The 21,659-nt window shown below is 36.1% G+C and overlaps 1 protein-coding gene across 2 annotated transcripts in view; it reads left to right on the forward strand.

Moving 5' to 3' along the window:
- The window catches only part of LOC123259932 (guanine nucleotide-binding protein-like 1), a 189,907-nt gene extending 168,800 nt beyond the window's left edge, over positions 1–21,107 (forward strand). For both annotated transcript variants that reach the window (XM_044720757.1, XM_044720758.1), the window contains exons 8-9: positions 2,662–2,830; positions 20,740–21,107. In XM_044720757.1, the coding sequence (XP_044576692.1) occupies positions 2,662–2,830; positions 20,740–21,092 (522 nt within the window). In that variant the 3' untranslated portion in view covers positions 21,093–21,107. The remainder of the gene's footprint in view (positions 1–2,661; positions 2,831–20,739) is intronic.
- Positions 21,108–21,659: the final 552 nt, after the last annotated feature.

Below are 21,659 nucleotides of genomic sequence, written 5' to 3' on the forward strand. Positions count from 1 at the left end.
TGCCATTCGAAAGGGTTTGACTAAACTTAGATTTTAAATACAAGTTGGACTGATTAGGACTGATAGATTTGGAGAAATTTTAAAAAAACTGTGAAAAAAAATTTTTCCAAATGTGGTTTTTTTTAATAACTTTCAAACAGCTTGACTGATCAATTTCAAAAACTAATCAGCTATTTACATCAAAAAATTTCGTCGATCGCCACCAATCTGGTCAAAATCGGTTGATTCGTTCGTGAGTTATCGTTGACGAAAGAAATCGAAACAAAGTGTTTTTTTCTAATTACACCGAAACTTTCGGTCTTATCAATTTATGTTGAAAAATGTATCATAGAGTTTAAAAAACTGCGTTGAATGCCGCCAACCGCGTGAAAATCGGTTTGTTCATTCAAAAGTTATTGCGATTTGAAAATTCAAAAAATAATGTTTTATCAAACTTCTATCAAACTTTTGAGCTTGAAGAGCTCAAAAGCATACAAAAGCTATTTTTTGATCTCGGAGAGCTCAAAATAACACACAAATTGTATTTATGAGCTCGAAGAGCTCAAAAACGTCATAAGCGCAATTTCAAGCGTTTAGGTATAGAATTGGCTGGAAGTTGCAGGGATTGCCTTCAGAGTCAACCGTTTTCCTAATTTTTTTTTTAGTGCATAGACACTATAGTTGAAGCAGAAACGGATTTCAAATTTTTTTTAAGTATACAGTACATAGAATAAAACAACAATAAAATGACAGAATAACTGTCAAATTTACAGTTTTAACAATGTCAATAGTGGCTGGGTCTTGGTTCAACACTGGCAAACCAAGACATCAGTTGAATATGGGCCTTGGGCCAAAGATAATAAGCCAACACAGGAAAAAAAATAATGTGAATCAAGTAAATAATTTTGAAAAACTTCATCTCCTTGATTTAAGTAAAAAAATTCTTAACTTGTTACATAGACATTGGCTAAATCTTGGTCCAAGAGTAGCTTAACGAGACTTGTCAATTGAATATTGGCTGGGTTTTGGTTCAAGACTGGCAAACCAAGAATTGTCAGTTGAGTAGTGGTCCAGTTGTGGGTCAGTATTGTTCGGCCGAGTCTGGGCAACCTAGTATTGTGCCAAGACAGACTCCGTTGTATATATTTTTTTTCTACAAAGGTTTTTTTTTATAACTATTTGGTGTCGAACAACTTTTTTGTATTGCATAGAATCAAATTAAAATTAGGAAAACGGTTGACCCTGAAGGCCATCCCTGCAACTTCCCGTTAATTTCATACCCAGGCGCTTGAAATTGCACTTATGATGTTTTTGAGCTCTTCGACCTCAAAAATACAATTTATTTGTTATTTTAAGCTCTCCGAGCTCAAAGAGATAGCTTTTTTAGCTTTTGAGCTCGAAGAGCTCAGAAATAGACAAATAGAAGTTTGATAAAACACGATTTTTTGAATTTTCAAACCGCAGTAACTTTTGAATGAGTCAACCGATTTTTACGCGCTTGGCGGCAATCGATGTAGTTTTTTGAGCTCTATAAAAAATTTTCAATAAAAAAATTGATCTGATGAAATATTTCGGAGTTATTACAAAAAAACACTTTTTTCGATTTTTTTCGACAACGACATCTCACGAATGCATCAACCGATTCTGACGCACTTGGTGGCGATCGATGCGGGTTTTCAAGGTTAAGAGCTGATTAGTTTTTTAAGGTCAACCAGTTCAGCCAATTCGGAGATATTTTGAAAAAAGAAAAAAAAACTACTTTTTTTCACATTTTTTGCAATTTCTCGAAATCACACACACACACACACACACACACACACACACACACACACACACACACACACACACACACACACACACACACACACAAACATACAGACACCATCGCGAGGATAGTCAGGGAAGCTTCCTGAGACCTTAAAACGTCGAGATCTGTTAAAACCTCGACTTTTGCAAAACGGGGTAAAACCAATAACTTCTCGATTTTTTGAAAATTATTGATTTTCTTAGCGGGAAGTTACAAATAACTTTAGGAAAGCAATAAGTTTTCCATTGCATGTAGAATATTTCCATATGATATATGGTAGAACTACTGTTTTAGATCAGTGTTTTACTGTTCTAAGACACTTTAAATTTGAGTCAGTGTATAAAAAATTATCAAATAATAATAATAATAATAATAATAACAATATATTTATCGATTTTCAAAGTTATGTAACATTAATCGAATCGAATTCACATTGGTATCGTATCCGGTATCGAATTTGGTCACGGAAAAAGTTATCGTGCATGACCTCGTTGGCCAAGCTTAGTCATGAATGGTCGTACAAAGCCATGCACACTCGAGCAGGTTTATGCTCACTTCTTCTGTTTAATCACAGATGGTCATGCCTGATCGAGCTTCATTAAGCACGATCATGCTTGCTGATTTTTTCCCAGGTGTGTTATCTATATTCATCATACGTCATTCTTTGTAGTCACATATATTTTTTGTTACCTTGGCACATATTTAGAATAAGACGCTATGGTAGCAATGAGTTCCGCATAAAGCTCCGAGACAAAAATTTTGATTAAGCACACGCTACTTACGTTTGTACATTCACATAAGATCAATGAGAATATTGGTGGTTCAAAGAGCTAAAATCTTTAACAAAAAAGATCAATGGATTAATTTTTTTTCAGGATATCAATTTTGATTCACCTCGGGGTGGTATCAGTCTTGTAACCGAAAAAGGTCGAGAGACGTCGAGTCGTTTGATGATACAAAATGCGGTGCCAGCAGATTCAGGTTCATATACATGCAAACCAAGCAATGCAAATCCTGGTAGCATACGAGTGCATGTGGTAAAAGGTAAGTTTATCCTTTCCAATTTCTTTAATTTTTCTTTGCGAAAAAGAGAGATAGAGTGAATTGATAAGTTAAGTGTGTTATTCAAATAAACTCTGATGGATTCGTGGTCACGATAAAATGATCGTGAAACAACGGTGAATGTACCGTGAATTCACAGTGTCGACAAATGATCGTTGAATGACCACCCTCGCGGATTTGACTCCATTCTGTAATCACTCTGGAAACAGAATGGGAATGGGTTTATTCTGTAACCATGCTGATACCAGAGCGTTTCCAGAGTGTATTTGTTACATTTGTCCATCGCGTTTCCAGACTGTAAGCAAAGTGGATATATTCTGATACCAAAATGTATACTAAGTGGATTTATGCTGGAACTATGGTGGATATATAATGAGAACAGAGTTTTTTCAGATTAAATACAAATTGAAACCATATTGTATTCAAAGTGGATGCATACTGAAATCAGAGTATAACTATAATGAATACATCTTGAAAACAGAATGTTTCCAAAATGAGTACATGTTGAAAACAGAGCGTTTTCAAAGTGAACACATGCTGAAAATAGAGTGTTTACAGAGTAAATACATACTATAACCTATAAGTTTTCAGATTGGAGGCATACCAAAACCGTAGGATCTCAAAACGTCGAGATCTAATGAAAATTCGATTATCGAAAAACGGGATAAAAACAATAACTTCCCGATTCTTTTTAATTTTCAATTTTCGTAGCAGGAAGTTAAAAAAGGAGTTTGTTGCCAGTTTTTCGACAAAATGGTCCGATTTTGGATTTTTAACTTCCCGCTAAGAAAATTGAAAATTTTCAAAAATCGGAAAGTTATTGGTTTCACCCCGTTTTTCGAAAATCGATTTTTCAACGGATGTTGACGTTTTAAGGTCCTAGGAAGCCTCTCCGAATTTTTCCGCAATGATGTTCGTACGTCTGTATGTATGTATGTATGTATGTGTGTGTGTGTGTGTGTGTGTGTGTGTGTGTGTGTGTGTGTGTGTGTGTGTGTGTGTGTGTGTGTGTGTGTGTGTGTGTGTGTGTGTGTGTGTGTGTGTGTACGGCCGTATGTAAACCTCTCATAACTTTTGAACGGCTTGACCGATTTTATCGCGGTTGGCACCATTCAAAAGGGCTTGACTGAACTTAGATTTTGACCATAATCTGGATCGATTCAAACCAGTAGATTTTGAGAAATCTCAAAAAAACTGCAAAAAAAAATTTTTTCAAATGTGGTTTTTTTGAAATAATTTTTAAATGGCTTGACCGATCAATTCCAAAAACTAATCAGCTCTTAACATAAAAAAACACGTCGATTGCCACCAGTCCGGTCGAAATCGGTTAATTCGTTCGTGAGTTATCGTTAACGAAAAAAATCGAAAAAATCGTTTTTTAGGAATTACGTAAAAATCGGTTCATTCATTGAAACGTTATTGTGGTTTAAAAATTCGAAAAACAATGTTTTATTCAACTTCTAGCAGATTTTTGAGCTCGGAGAGCTCAAAATGATACGAAAATTATATTTTTGAGCTCGAAGAGCTCAAAAACGTAATAAATGTAGGTTTGTGCGCTCAAGTATGAAATGAGCGGGAAGTTGCAGGGATGGCCTTTAGGGTCAACCGTTTTCCTAATTTTTTTTTGTTTTTAATACTCAGAAAAATATTCTGAACATTTGTGTGTAAGTGGAAAGTGTTGTTTTTTTTTTTGTATAAAAAATAGCGTTTTAGCGTTGAGTTTTAATTAAACTATCTCAGAAACTACGCAAAAGTAGTCGAAACATGCTGCGTATGAAGTTTAGAGAATAAAATAAGGAAAAAAATGAGCTAAACCCGATATCTCTACGACCAACAGTTTACGAGATATTAATTTTTTGATGAAAAAAAAACGCAGTTCTGCTCAAGCGCTTATAAACAAATAACAGTAACTCCGCGAAAAGTCATTCGATTTACTTTTTTTTTTTTTTATAGCTATTGTTGTCTTCTATAAGCGAAAAAATCAGCTAAGCTCAAAAAAATTTTTTTGAATTTATTTGAATTATTTTCAGTTTTTCGGATTTCTGCATTAGAAAATAGTTAAAATTAGAAAAAAAAATATTTTTTTTTCTCTAAAAATTTTTCTGGCAATAAAAAATCGATAAAAAAAAATTTAAAAACAAAATTTTTTTTATGCAAATATACAGTTAACAAGTTTAAAAAAATATGAGCTCTGCAAGGATTCGATGTCCGGATCCGAGGAAGTGCGCGTGCGCCATTGTCCTCAAATCGTTGTCGGAGAATGATAGGGGAAATAATAATAATGTGAGCCAAATAATAACAATAGTAAGCGGCTGCTCAGATACTCGGAGTAATTTGTTTTTTCATCTTTTTTGTAATTTTTTCTGAGACCGCAACGCCCGGGTTCCGAACCTAGTCCTAACGCTCGCTAGTCTTATACACTATCCGCAATGCTACGCAACCGATTTATATCTAAAGACTTGAGTGAGTTCATATAAACTATACAGTCTAGTCGAAAAGTGAGTTTTCTGCGAAAAATCGTTACAATGCTCTTAAAAATATGGCGATTGGTGCGTTAGAGTCAGAATTTAATTCTGAGAAAGTGGTAATTTTTTTTTTTTTTTTTTTTTTTTTTTTTTTATTTGGAGTCAGTTTTACCTGCTGTGGTCATATCGCCGACTTTAACTGTTGAGAGTGGTACGTTGGGGTCTTTTTGGGTTGTATAAATCTTAACCTATGCGGCAAGGGCCGAATATCAACCAAATTCGTTTCTAAGACCAGCTTGGGATTCGAACCCACGCCTGGCCGGTAAGTTAGTCCGAGTTCTCTATAGGCCATGCGCCTTAGACGACTCGGCTAACGTCACCGGTTGGTAATTTTTAATTTATCCGCCATTAAAAATTTTATTTGTTATAAACAAAAAACGAAACGAAAAAGAGGGAGTCTTCGTTTTGTAGCTATAACTTCAAAAATATTGAAGTTATCTGAAATTTGAAAAAAGATCCTAAAAGAGTAGAAAGTCTCGAAATCTTCTATAGAGTCTACTCTATGATTTCCATCAGTTTTTTTTTCTCAATCTTCAGTGGACACCGAAGAATGATTTTTAAAACGTCAAATTTCTGTCAATTTAGTCAAAAAACGACTTTTATGGCGCTGTTACTTGGTGTCCATGGGGTGGATCGATCGATTGTAGGTCTGGAAATCTTCTGTAGAGTCTCCTTTACGACTCTCGTGAGTTTCTTTTCTTAATCTATAGTCCACACCGAGCTTCTAATTTTTTATCGTCTTTGTACTTTTTTTTGCTTGTCGTTTGTCGATAGAGTCCATGAGATGCGTGCGCGCGACAGAGAGGTCCAACCGCTACTCGTCGTTTTTTGCGATATCTCCGAAAATATTCATTTATCAAAAAATTGATAAGAACATTTTTTATCGGTTTTTTAATTTTAAACATTTTTTTTTTATAAACTTCCCCGTCAAATCAACCATTCCTGAGTTATAGTGGTTTAAACAATTAAATTGTAATTAACAATTGTTTGCACCATTTGTCAACAAATTAAATACGATATTCGTAATCCTTGACCTAAGATACCTAAGATATATAAGAATTCTTTGGATTTTTCCATGGACATTAATTAATTGTTAATTAATTATTTGTTTAAACAGATAGAAAAAATTTTTCAAAAAAAAGTTTTTTACACGATAGAATATCTTTACAACTCATGAAAATTGAAATCGATTAATACCTATATCGTGAAAACAAATTTTTAACTTCCCGCTAAGAAAATCAAAGATTTTCAATAATCGGGAAGTTATTGTTTTCACCCCGTTTTGCAAAAATCGAGTTTTCATCAGATCTCTGGGATAGCTTATCACGTATAAGCTTTATAAATGCTTGCCGTAAATTTAGTATAGACCGGATAGCTCAAATGGTAGTGTTCGGTGAACAAGGCCCAGTAGCGATTAACTCGCTCCTGGGGGACTCCCAAATTCAAGAGACGCACCTGTCCACCGCTAGTTCCCGCAAAAACTAACCGCCTATGAATGCTTAGCTTGACTGATCACGCCATGTCTCGGTGGTGTGATTGGCTGATCGCTCCCGCTAGACATGCGCAATAGCCTTCTTCCCCAAGTCAACGAGGAAGAAGACGAACTATTGTTATTATCTTTCGCTTCCACGCTTTAGTTGCAACTAGTCGCCATTAATTCCGCTTTACTTTCGCTTATTGTTAATTAACCGCATTTCGCTATTTTTATAATTTAAATTGCTTAAATTAACCGCTAATAATTCGCTCTAATTTGTTACAGATAAATTGTGTTATTTGTGCATTTATTTCACCGCTTTTACAGTGCCGGCAGAGTGTTCACCCACGTGTCAACCGGTATCGCTTATGCTAACCACGCTGTGTATTATAAATCCACTTTTATTTAAACAATCCGCTATTTAACATATTAAATAAAACTTGTATTTAGTGTAAATAAATTACTAGTGTTAATTTTGATAATAATTTACGCGTTTTAATTGAGATATCCAGACCTAAACCTGATCCCCGCTTTTCCGCTCTTTCAGTAATTATTCAGGTAGAGTAGCCGACATGTCTTCGGAAGGTTCTGGGTTCGAATCCCAGTCCGAGCTATCTAATAATTTTTTCTCGCATATTCTATAAACTCACATTAAGATGATCCTCTCCACATTCCTTTCTCAATCCTTTCCTACCAATATCCTGTTACGTGAATGTGGAACGCTTCACGTAATAATTACCGTAACTCCTATTCTTTCCCGCTTCACAGCATTATTTATATTTGTAAATGGTAGAGGTTTTAAGGTCATAGGAAGCTTCCCTGAATGTTTTCGCGATGATGTCCGTACGTCTGTGTGTGTGTGTGTGTGTGTGTGTGTGTTTTTTTTTTTTTTTTTATAAAGAGGTACGAAAAAAGATCTTCAAAAGACACCGGTATCGTTAACTCTGCCGCCCATCTTCCGGCAGATATCGATAGTCGGTAGTGTGGAGATTTTTACCCACTAAAAAAAACATTCCTCTTTCCCTCTCCCCTAGATGGTACGGGGAGGACTGGATTGGAACCGCGTTAGCATTACTTCAATCCAGTCGTGCTGCGTCTCACGACGCCTACTCCTGGCTACTGGTCCCTTTCTGCGATTTTGTCTTTCAGGAGGTGCTGTGCATAAACTGCAACAGCTGACCAGTTTTCCTCTTGTTTGATCATATAGGTCACCAGGCTTGAGGGGGAGAGCCTGGTGCCTATGATCTCTTCAGTGTTTCTTCTGTAGTCCTTCCATCGAGCACACTCGAAGAATGTGTGTTCGGAGTCGTCGATTTTATCCGGGCAGTATTTGCACGTTGGTGTGCTGTGCAAACCCATCTTGAAAAGATAGGCATTGAACTGCCCATGTCCCGTCAATAGCTGGGTCAGGAAAAAGTCCGTATCCCCGTGCTTCCGAGAGAGCCAGACGTTGATGTTTGGGATCAGGCGCGCCGTCCATCTGCCCGTCTCTCCCGATGTCCATCGGTCCTGCCACTCTTGCTGCGTTTCCGCCTTTATCCTCGTTCTTGCGTCCTTCATGTTATCATCACTGTCTTTAGCGTCATAGAGTTTTGCTCTTTCGAACGCTAATAGGTCGATGGGCGCGGCTCCTGCAATGACCAATACAGCCGCTTCGGAAACTGTGCGGTAGGCGCAGGCAACCCTGAGAGCGCCTCGCCGCTGTACTGCTGCGATCTTTCGCCGGTAGGTCTTCTGCTTTAATATGTCTGCCCATATCTCCGCTCCATAAAGCAGTACCGAGTGGACTGCTTCCAGAAGAACTCTTCTCTTTTTTGTTCTTGGTCCCATGGTGTTGGTCATAATTCGTGCTAGGCTAGACACAGTCTTGCTGGCTTTCTTGCATGCACTGTCGAGGTGTTCACGGAAAGATAGTTTCTCGTTTATCATTACCCCTAGATACCGCAGGGCCCTTGTTGACGTCAGCGTTGTTCCTCCCATGTCCATAGCGAATGGTTTTGGAAACCATTTTTGACGGGTCAAAACGACCATCTCGGTTTTCTGTTTGGCGAGTTTCAGGTGATGCTTATCGAGCCAAGTCTCGACGGTGTCGATGGTTTCCCGAACTAGCAGTTCGGCCTCTTCCACGCTGTCCGCCACTATAGTGGCTGCAACGTCGTCTGCAAAGCCTTTTAGCTCTACTTGCTCTGGCAACGGGATTTCAAGAAGCTCGTCGTAGTCTGCGTTCCATAGATCAGGCCCCATTATTGAGCCTTGCGGCACGCCAGCCGTTATGGCGTATTCTTGTGGGCCTTCAGTAGTTTCCACTATTAGCTTTCTATCGTCAAGGTAGTTGTCGACTAGTGCCAGATTTTCTGGCTCCGCGTCAAACTTGTGCTCCAGAGCGTCTAAAATGTCTCCCCAATTTGCGCTGTTAAATGCGTTTTTGACATCTAGCGTGAGGAGAAGACATACTTTACGAGCTTTGAGGCTACCAGACCATGCTTGTGTTGCTGTCTTTATGACTTTCTTGATCGCTCCGACTGTCGAATGACCTTTCCGGAAGCCATGCTGGTTGGTGGCAAAACCTCCAGCACGGTCGATGTCGTCACGAAGTCTCCCTTGTATGAGCTTCTCGAGCAGTTTTCCAGCAATGTCTAGCATACAGAGTGGTCTAAACGACGAAGGTGTTATGGGGGTTCCCTTACCTTTGTCTAAGAGAACCAATCTCTGCCGTTTCCAGACCGCGGAAAAGGTGCCAGTTGCCAAGCATGCGTTGTAGGTGTTCAGGAGTAAGTCTGGGTATTCCAGGGCTATAATCTTGATCACCGATGCCGGGATGCCATCAGGTCCAGGTGCCTTTCCTGTTTTGAGTGACTTGGCCACGTCTTGTAGTTCCTTAGTTGTGAAGGGCGTTACTTCGTTGTTTTTAGTGTAGTGTTTCTTCTCCCGCGGCGGGTGTTTGGGGAAAAGCTCCGCTACGATGCTATCCATTAAGGCTGGAGACTTCGGCGCCTCTGGTGAAGCCTTTCCAAGTCGTTTGGCGACAATTTGGTAGGCTTTACCCCAGATGTCATTGTCGAGATCGTTGCAGATCTCTTTCCACAACTTTGCTTTACTTGCTTTGATGGCTCGATTTAGCATCTTTTTGGCCTGCTTGTACTCTTTTGAATACAAGTCCTGGCTTGGGGAGCGTTTGGCGGCTCTCGTTGCGCGGCGACGTAGTTGATGGCACATTTTGCGAAGTTCCGCTATGTCTGTTGACCACCAGTACGCCGGCCTGCGAAAACTCCGGTTTTTCAACCGCGGCATAGAGGCGTCACATGCGGCGGAAATCTCCTTCATCGTATTTAGTACTGTCCTTTCTGTCTCGCTGCAAGTATCCGGAGTCGGGTTGTTCTGAAGGGTAGACCAGCTCCGTGCAAGTGAAGCTCGCAGTGCCTCTGGATCAAGCTTCCTGACATTCCACTTTCGCTTAGAAAGGTCGTGTTGTGGTACCGGAGCAGATGCCAATCCAACGTTAAATGTCACGAACTGGTGGTCACTGCCACTGTATTTTTCGGATACTGTCCAGTTTTCAGTCATGTTGGCAATTTTTGGAGTCGCCAACGAAATGTCGAGGATGGACTCTTGGTACCCCGGTCTTCTGAAAGTCGTGGTGCTCCCAGTATTTAGCACTATGAGGTCGAGTCTAGCCACGACGTCAGCGACCTCGTTGCCTCTGGTGTCGGAGAAATCAGCGCCCCATTCAGCCGATTTAGCATTGAAGTCACCAGCTACGATAACTTCGCCGTCGAACTTAGTGACCGCATCTTCTATATTTGCGAGTTTCTGTCGGAACACACTAATCCCTTCGTTAGGTGAGAGATAGACGCTCATGAAGTAGGTTGTGGGGGTTTGAATCCAGACAAAACCTGCTCCACCTCCGCTGTTGTTGACGGTAACGTTCTTTGTGTTCACAATCCAAATTGCTGCCGTGCCCGTTTCGTCTGCGAACCATGTTTTACCTTCGATGTTTAGATATTGCTCGCAGATAAAGCAGACGTCAATTTTATCTTCGAAAACACGCTGGCGCAGCAGGTTTTGCGCCAAGGCGCACCTATTCAGGTTGCCTTGTAGTATGCGTGTCATTTCTGACCTTTCATGGCTTCTGCAAGTGCTTTGCGGAATGCCTTACACGCTCCAGTGCCAGAAATATGGCATAGACTATCCTGGGCATCTTTGTCCGAAGCACAAAGGAAGCATTTTAACTACTCCGTGCAGTTTACGGCCTTGTGGTTCTCTCCGCCACATTTGTAGCAGCACCTGCTTCTGTCTGGTCCCGCACACTGACGTGTTTGGTGTCCATAACCAAGACATTTAAAACAACGTGTTACTTTTACTACTGGGCGTATACGACAGTTCACCAAACCGATCCGTATACGGGCCTTGTCAAGGGCCTTAATCGCATTGGGCTCGTCTAGTTCGCAGAAGGCTGCCCGATTACCTCGTGGTGTGGGTTTTGTCAAATTTACCCGTTTGACCTCCAGGTTGTCAGTGAATTCACGTTTGAGTGCTTCACGGACTTCGCTCTCGGTAGAGATTTCATCTAAGTCGAGGATCTCGATCGTTGTTGTTGGTGTTAGCGTCTTGACTGTGCCGATGTTTGCAGTGGCTGCCCTTACTGCATCGGTGAATGCCTTGCTGTCTTCGGACTTTCGAGCCATTTCAAGGAGAACGCCTCCGTGTTTCGTCTTTTAATAGACCTTATGTCTACGCCCGTCTCGACAGGGCTTACCTTGGCCTTGATTTCCTTCAGGAGATCGGCGTATGTTCGCCCTTCAGCTGGTTGGACTAGGACAGCTTTAGTTCTTGTCTTCTTCCTCCTTGGTTTCTTGGAGCCACCGCTGTTTGGCTGGTCTTGGGCTGTAGCAGTTTGAGTCACTGGCTCCTGTTCTTTCTTTTTCTTGTTTTGCCGAGTCACTTTGGTCCAGGTATCATCCCGGGCTGTCTTTTTCTGTGCTGGCTTGTCAATATCTGAGGAAGGGCTGGGCGTGGACAGCGGCCTCTTCTTGTTGCCATCTCCTTGCTGTGGTAATTTCTTAGGAGTGGTCAGAGGTGGCTGTGATTTTTTGTTCAGACTCGGAGATGTTTGAGTCGTTGACGCCGACTTTGTTGGTGATTTGTTGGCCAGCCTATATGCCGTACTATTAGACGAAACCAATTTTCTGATCTCATGGTGGAGATTCTTTTTGTCTTTTATGAAGTCGGCTAACTCATCAATCTTGTTGCCGAGCCTCTCCATTGGTGACTGTTGGCCGGTGACGGTCGGTAGAGAGTTCATTCTTCCTCGGTGGGTTTGATTAGTGGCAGGAGCAAAAGGTCCTCCACTTTTTGAAGGAATGTTGCTCAGCTGTCCGTTCTCTGCCATCTGGGCTGATTTCGTACTCCCTGTAACCTTGCTAGCATTGCTAGACAGCAGAGCCATGGGGTCTACTCCACTGTTCAAACGGTCGCTTGATAACGACAAGTTTAGGCCCGTTTGCACGCCTTCTCTCGCCGGCACTGAGGTATCCATCCTCTGTACTGTAAGTGTGTGTGTGTGTGTGTGTGTGTGTGTGTGTGTGTGTGTGTGTGTGTAAACCTCGTGTAGCTTTTGAATGGCTTGACCGATTTCATCGCGGTTGGTGTCATTCGAAAGAGATTCACCAAACTTAGATTTTTTGTAAGTTGGAACTAATTTGGACCGGTAGATTTCGAGAAATTGCAAAAAAAGTGAAAAAAAAAGTTGTGTGATAAAAGTTGTATCACCATTTTTCAAAATATTTTTAAAAAATATTATTATTTCATTAATTATTAATTTTTGTAGTAAAAAAAAAATTAAAAATTTAAATAGTGTATGTTAAATAATTTTTTTTTTTTTTTAATTTTAAGTTATTACTGATTTTATATTATTGTTAGGCACTAAATGATCATTTTTCAAATTTTTTTATGCCATTTGTTTATAAATTTTTTATAAAAAAATGAATCAATTAAATATTTTTGAAAAATTTTTTTTCACCATATTGTTAGCGTAAGAAAATTATGATTTTTATAAACAAAATATTTTTCTTAAAAACAATATCTTATTGTTTATAATCGTTTTTTTCATATTTTGATTGTTTAAATAAATGATTGAGTAATAGTTTTTTTTTTAAATCATAATTTTCATTTCTAAATATAATTGCAAAAAAAAAGTTTTTTTTTGTCAACAATTTATTAATTTATTTATTTAACAATTTGTTATAAACAATTTTTTTTTTATTTTAATTTTTTTCTAAAAGATAAAAAAATTACAAAAACAGCAACCTGCAACAATATGGCAAAAAAAATTTTTTTCGTTTTTTTAAAAAACATTTGGATTTTGAAGCACGACAAAGTCCAAGCATTGACTGGATTTGTCAACAAACAAATTGCTGTAACTTTGCAACTATTGCAGTTACAGTTTTCGACCTTTAAGTCGTTTTTACCCAGTATGAACTAAGCTTTCATATAAACAATTGAATAATTTTTTGAAAAATGGTGATACAACTTTTATCACCGCGGAATCATATTGTTTGAAGTGTCTATATGACACCAAAATTTTTTCAAATTTTTTAATTAATATCTAATAGCTTTACAGCCGAGACCAGTGATTGCAGTTTCAATTGGTTTAGCGAAACGAATGGAAATTTTGAAAAAAAGTTTTTAGAGATAATAGATAATTTAATAAACTATTTCACCACAAAGCGTTTTTTTTTTTCAAAAATTTCATTCGTTTCGTGAAACCAATCGAAACTGCAATTGCTCTGCTGTTGGGAGAGCGACAGAGATAGTTCCGTTGAACTCCGTGAGAGCAAAGCGAGAAAAAGATGGTCTCGCCTGTTAAAAAATTATTTATAAACTACGCTCACTAGAGTGGCGGCGCGTGCATGCCGAAACGGCCACGCAAAAGCCGATTTTCAAGGCTTAATTTAAATTATAAACATTGGAGCTACAATTTCGGGAGTTAAGAACTTTTTAACTAAAATTTTCTGGTCTTTCAGAATCTTTTTTAATATTTCAGCTATCACTTATACTTTTTGAGATTTTGCCAAAAAGCTGGACGGCTAATTTTTTTAACGGTTTTTTGTTAATAACAATTGTAATTTTCTTTTCCAGAAAAAATCCAAAAACGTCTTTTTCTAGATGCCATTCCGGATCGTTTAAGCCATCAACCATATTTTTAGGAGAAGGAGAACTATTTTTCGCAAGAAATCAACTTCTCGACTAGACTACAGTAATACATGTGGTTAATAAAACTCCTAACTAATTTTTATAGTTTCAAACAGTAAAGCGGACATCGGGGTGGCAAAAATATAAATATTACAGAACTTAATGTAGAAAGTATAAAAGCCACAATTTATAATTTAATATCCAAAATAAGTGATTACTAGCTGTCACTATAGTAAATAACGACTCTTTCATCTTAAAAAATTAGTTTCAAACAGTAAAAATTGTCATTTCAATATATAATCCATATTATGAGGAAAAGGGGAACTCAGATGAAAGAGAAGGGGGTCTCATTCTGGGAGAATTTAACATTTGAAACTGTAAAAATTATACTTTTAAAATGTACATTTTACCAGTCCAAGCAAGTCAATAATTACAGTTTGATTTTTAGCGTTGCGTTTAAAATTTATCATTTTACTTTGTAAATATTGACGTTGCTTGTATAAGAAATTTACTAACTTTATTTTATACTTTTTACATATTATAAGATCATTTTTTAGGTACGAAATGATAAATATCAAAGTCTGAATTCTTAATTATTATACTTAAACATTTTAGACATTTACATAGCGAATATTACTGTTTGAAATAGTATTTTCTTCCATGTAAAGAGTAAATTGTAACGTTTAAATGGTAAATATTATAAAGTGAATAGTAAAATCACGATTCTACTGTTTGAAATGGTAATTTTTAGCAGTTGATCATTACTTATTATAAATCGACTGTTATTTATTACAGTTTACTTTTTTTCGTGTAGCGTTGCGGTTAGGTTATAGTCTCGCGTGCGTTACGTACACTGTTCGAATCTCGGTTAGGAAACGCGATAGGCGTTTTTAGAAACTTATTTATAAGGCAACCGTTGAATTTATTAATTAGGATGAGCGAATGTGAATGTGATGTGAAACCTTGTCCACCCTCCACCTCCTTAAGAAAACTCCAAAAAAAATGTAAAATTCAAAATAAAAAAAAAATAAAAATGAAACAAACAAAAAAAAATATCAGAAAAAAAAATTTTTAAAAATACAAAGTGAAGAAAAAATTTTTTATCAATGATTTTTTTTATTGTTAATTTTTTTGTTAATTCACATAGCGAATTTTATAAATTATATCGGAAAATGATATTTATTATAGTTTGAAACTATAATTTTTTAAGATGAGAAAGTCATTATTTACTATATTGACAGCTACTAATCACTTATTTTCGATATCTATATATATATAAGCGAAATACCACTCACTCATCACGAGATCTCCGAAACTATTCGCCCGATTGACTTGAAATTTAGCATAGTTACTCCATTCGTGATGTAGACGCTCACTAAGAACGGATTTTACGCAATTCCTAGCCAAAATGAATTTTTCGTCTACCATCACATATGCCCTCCCCTCCCCTCCCTCTCATTCTTCTCCTCCCCTCCCGTGCCCTATAATCTTTCCCCTTCCCTATATCTCTCTCTTTTTTTGGGAGCGAAATATCATTTTGACCCTCTAATCTAAGAAACCATCAGTGGCACCCGTAAATTATCGAACTCAACCCCCTACAACCACCCACGCTAATCAACCTTTGCCATGGTTACCATTGTCATGGTTATCGTTGCCATGGTTACCGTTGCTATGGTTACCGTTGCCGTGGTTACCGTTGCCATGGTTACCGTTACCATGGTTGCCGTTACCATGGTTACCGTTATCATGGTTACCGTTGCTATAATAACTGTCAAAATGATTGATTTTAAATTTTATCGATTGACTGTTGGGACAGTAGGAATTCATAATCATACGTTTTTTAAGAAAGAATAGCTAAATCATTAATAACTGAAATAACTTATATGTATTGGAATAATCATGAAGGATGAACTCGATTATATCATAACACAGATAAATTAAACATAAATATTATCAAGTTGATATTGTTAAATGATTATACTGATTTTAATGATTAAAATTAAAATGGTAAATTGTGTCTGATGCGTCTTCTCTAAAATTTTACAACGATATCGTTAAATTATTATAAAAACGGTCGATTTAAGATAATTTCTAATAAAATGAGTAATAATAAATATATTTTTAATACCACTTAATTTGTTATGAATTTATTAATAACTAGCTGATACCCGCCCGCTTCGATAGGAATACAATAAATTTTTATGGTGTAACCTAGATGAAAAATATAAACAAAATGGTTAATTTCAAACAGATAATGAATATAAATTTTGAATTAGAGAAAAGTGATTGTTTGTGATGACCGGTGTTAGCGAGTATTAAATATATGAGAAAAGTATTTTATTATTAACATTTTTTAAAATTAAAAATTATTGACATTTTTAAAATTAAATAATACTATGAAGCGGAAAAGAATAGGAGTTACGGATAATTATTACGTGAATCGTTCCAACATTCACGTAACAGAATAATTGGAGGAGGAAGAGATTGAGAAAGAAATAGGAAGGACCTTCTTAATAAGAGTTTACAGAATATGCGAGAAAAAATTCAGATAGCTCGGACAGGGATTCGAACCCAGAACCTTCCGGTGACATGTCGGCTACTCTACCATTTGACCTATCCGGTCTAGACTAAATGTTTAGGATAACATTATTATAATGGGAACGCATCTCACTACACAGTACGTCATGGGTGATGCGGAAATCTGTCTAATGACAGATTTACTGACTAACTGACCCATTGATTGATTGATTATTAATAATAAAATACTTTTCTCATATATTTAATACTCGCTAACACCGGTTATCATAAACAATCACTTTTCTCTAATTCAAAATTTATATTAATTATCTTTTTGAAATTAATCATTTTGTTTATATTTTTCATCTAGGTTACAACATAAAATTTTATTGTATGCCCAGCGAAGCGGGTGGGTATCAGCTAGTTAAATTATAAATTGTAGCTTTTACACTTTCTTCATTAAGTTTTGTAATATTTACATTTATGCAACCCCGATGTCCGCTGTACTGTTTGAAACTATAAAAATTAACCGGAATCCGAGTACGGGCTGTTTACTTTTTTCCGTGTATTCATTCAGGATATATTCATGATTTGGCATGTATTTATTCGGATTATAGTATGATTATAGTATAAATATAAATAAATAATGCTGTGAAGCGGGAAAGAATAGGAGTTACGGTAATTATTACGTGAAGCGTTCCACATTCACGTAACAGGATATTGGTAGGAAAGGATTGAGAAAGGAATGTGGAGAGGATCATCTTAATGTGAGTTTATAAAATATGCGAGAAAAAATTATTAGATAGCTCGGACTGGGATTCGAACCCAGAACCTTCCGAAGACATGTCGGCTACTCTACCATTTGAGCTATCCGGTCTATACTAAATTTCCTTTCGCTTATTCTATATACATTAAGCCACACCGTCCATCTTACGGTAATAATTTTTATAAATATAAATAATGCTGTAAAGCGGGAAAGAATAGGAGTTACGGTAATTATTACGTGAAGCGTTCCACATTCACGTAACAGGATGTTGGTAGGAAAGGATGGAGAAAGGATGTATTTATTGTGATTCCGTTATGAATTTACTCAAGGTCAATTCTGGATTTAGAATGATTTTATTGTGGTTTTAGTATGTATTCACTCTGATGTTACTCTGGATTCATGATGGACAAATGTAACAAACACACTCTGGAAACGCTCTGGAATCAGTATGATTACAGGAAGTTTCCTGAATGCTTACATAGTGTTTCCAGAATGAATGTAAGGTCACGTCGCTTGACTATCGAACGACCGTCGCTTGATAGTGAACGACGAGTATCGTTGTGAAAGTTTTTCACTGTTACTTTATGATTTTTATTCTGTATAGTTATCATACTTTACTCTTCAAAAAAACAAATTTTTACTTGGTCTTCCCGATTTTTTACCTAAGTAAAAATCGTAAATCATCAATCGATCGTCTGTCATTTGACAGTCATTCGAAAATATATAAATTGTCAAAAAACTGTAACTCTGTGGTAAATGCACAGTAGTCGTCTGTAAGTGAAACTAGCGTATAATGTCGGTAAGTCAGGAATTTTTTACTATAGTCAACGATGAAAAAGTGCTGACTATATTTTATTTTTTTTATTTTATTAAAAATACTCAAAGTGTTTAAAATGATAGGTACATGAGAAATTTTCAGTAAATACTTGGGAGGAAAACTTTAATTTTAAAATTACGGCAAAATTGTTTGTTATCAAGAAAAATTATCACGAGATATTTTTTTTTAACAATTAAATTTTTAGCAATTTTTTTTTCCAGAACTTTTTTTATACAATTAATAATTCCACCGTAATTTCAAAATCAAGATTTTCGTAATCATCAAAAATTTGAATCATTTATTACGATTATTATTTTAAAGTCATGGAAAAAATATAAATTTATTTAAGCTATTTTTATCTGTACAATGAAAAAAAATGACTCGGTTTCGACACCTTATTAGGTGACTGAATCAAACGTTTTGGACAGTGTCTCAGATAGCCTAACTAGCCCGGGAAAAAATGATCAGATCTGATCAGATATGAACAGGCATGAGCCTTCAGGTCGGATCAGATATGAAAAATGACCGGGTCTGATCAGACCTGGCCAGGCATGTTCATGTCTGATCAGATCTGTTCATGTCTGACTCGATCAGGTCCATAAAAAAAAAAAAAAATCGGTGCTGACGGGGATTCGAACCATGTACGTTGCGCTCTTCAGACTGATACTTTACCTGTTGACCCAATGACTTATCTTATCTCTATTGTAACTTTCAAACTACTTTAAGTAATTTAAATTTTATACATGATTTATCCTTATAGTTAACGGAGCTCTATACTTAATTTATTAATTATTAATAATTAATTATACACAGTAAAAAATTTCGCGTCATTGCGTCAAAAAATTTTGTGATAAAAATTTTATGTTAAATATTTAACACTTTTTTGTGTTAATTTAACAAAATAAATGTTAAATTTACACATAAAAGTGTTAAATATTTAACACAAAAATTTTTTGACGCAATGACGCAAAATTTTTTACTGTGTATATTAGAGTGATTTATTTGGGACGGCTATATATTTTTTTTCGCTCCATTAACATATAGTTCTCTGTAAAGTAAAAAAAAATTTCTTCAAGGTTTATTCCGTAATTAAAATTTTATTATTTTCTTTTAAAATTGAAGTTTTTTTTAATTAAAACGTATAGGAAATGAAAAATTATTTGTGTGTTCTACAATTTAGCAGCCTTTGACACTACTGCAATGGACCAAGGCGTAGCTTAAAATAATAACAGACACCTTGAAAGGACTTATCGCCTATCGATATCAACTGATATATTTTGGTATTTTCACGCTATCAAACTCAAACTTCTACTAAATAATCTTATTTTTCGCGTATTCAGTAGAACACGGTAAAAAATTTTATGTCATTGCGTCAAAATTCATCGTTTTGGCATGGAAAATTAAAAAGTTCATGCTTATATAAGCCGAAATTTTTGATGAAAGTTGTACATTTAAAATTCATAAGGGGATAGTAACTGATACGTCATACGGAACAAATTAATTTTAAAAATAGAACTGCAGTCTATAGTTCGATAAAATTTTTCTTCCAGACTTAAAATATCATTTAAGAGGGCAAATTATGCATGAACAGTTCTTGTCAGCTGATATATGGAGTTTTAATCCTTATCTATTTTAGGCTAGATCAGACATGATTAGACATGGACAGGTCTGATCAGGTCTGAGCGTATTTAAGGGGGTATTCTAGTGTAGAATTTCAAAAAAATCGATTTTTTTTTTTTATATTTTCAAAGTTTAACTATTTAAGAATATGTCTACGAGAGGATTTTTGAAAATTTAAATTATTTTCGGAGCTATAGACATTTTACTGACCCGGCCTCCAAACTGGTTCGGTTGGGTCTAGTCGAACAAAAGACATTAGGGATTCTCCGTCTACCTGAATCTATATTTCTCAGTTAAACCTTTTGTCCTTTATATATATGTATATAAAGGATATATATATATATATATATATATACAGAGTGTCCCAGAAGTACCGGACGCCATTGTAGCATCTGATAAAAAAAATAATTCTGAGACGAAAAGTCCTTAGCCATTTTTTAATCAGACGGATAAATAATTAATTATTAATTAAAATAACGTCCTTTTATGCGTTAGAGAGAGAGCACCAGTGTCCAGTCAAGTGCATTCCAAACGAAGACGCTTGCACGTGTGAATGTGTTAGTAAATGTGGGTGACTACGTTAGCTATAGTAGCTAGTTAGTCATACAGTTAGTTGTGTCTTTGTTTGGCACATACTTTACTGGACACTGGCGCTCTCTCTCTAACAAATAAAGAGACGTTATTTTTAATTAATAATTAAATATCTATGCGGTTAATTGAAAAATGGCTAAGGACTTTTCGTCTTAGAATTATTTTTTTCATCAGATGCTACAATGGCGTCCGTGACTTTTGGGACACCCTGTATATATATATATATATATATATATATATATATATATATATATATATATGTGTGTGTGTATGTATTTAGTGTAATATAATAACCCAAGGTGATGTGTCTTTTATATTATTCAGTGTATATTATTCAAGGCAAATTAACTGATAAAATTATAAATAAATTGTCGTTGTATTATGGTTTAGCAATTCGCCGGCACCCAGACTCTGTTGAAGACATGAAAAATGCAGTTTGGGCTACTTATTACCACAATAGTTCCACAGACCAAGATCCACAGTATATGTATTGCCCACCTGGTGCGGAGAGTTGGTGTGCGTGGCAAAAAGCTGCATCTGAGGATACCTTAGAGGAGTTTCAGCATGATAATGTTCCTCTGTGTGATAAAGTTTTAGAAATTATAAAACCAATTTATGACAGTTTATCATCAGAGGAATTATTAACTCGATGTTTAGGTTCTGAAACTCAAAACAATAATGAGTCTCTAAACTCGTTGATTTGGACTTTCGCGCCGAAACATATGGGTCATTCCACCAAATAAGAACATTTTTACGGGGCGACCCTCGCGGATTATGTTTAAAATTTATGGAGGTGTTCTCTATAATAAGAAATAAATTCCCTACAAGTTTTAGCCCTTAATATGCAGCGGTTCTGGAGTTATGATTTTTTGAAATTTTGAAAAAAAATTTTTTTTTAACTTTTTTATTAATTTTTCTGATGAGGAAAACTTTTTTATTAAAATCCACGAAAAATCTTATCTTGTCGGAAAAATTCTCAACTTTTGAATGAAAATATCCATTTTATCATAAACACATCAGAAGACCCTTTGAAATCCAATTAAAGTGGAAAAATTGATTTTTCTCGGTGTGCGGTGCAAGGTACATCCTATTTGACTTTTTTTTCTGAAAGATCAGAGTTTTTTACACAAAATATATGGTTTTCACGATGTGCATATTTTTTGTTCAATCACAATTAAATTAAAGGTTATATCGGCTAAGCGTTATGCGATTATTGGGGATAGTAAAATAATTTTCTGTTAAATATTTAAAATTTCAAACTGCTCGTTAAGAAATTGAGTTTATACAATGCAGATGGCGTTCACAACTAC

The sequence above is a fragment of the Cotesia glomerata genome, linkage group LG2 (assembly GCF_020080835.1).
Source record: "Cotesia glomerata isolate CgM1 linkage group LG2, MPM_Cglom_v2.3, whole genome shotgun sequence".
In the NCBI taxonomy this organism is placed as follows: Eukaryota; Metazoa; Arthropoda; class Insecta; order Hymenoptera; family Braconidae; genus Cotesia; species Cotesia glomerata.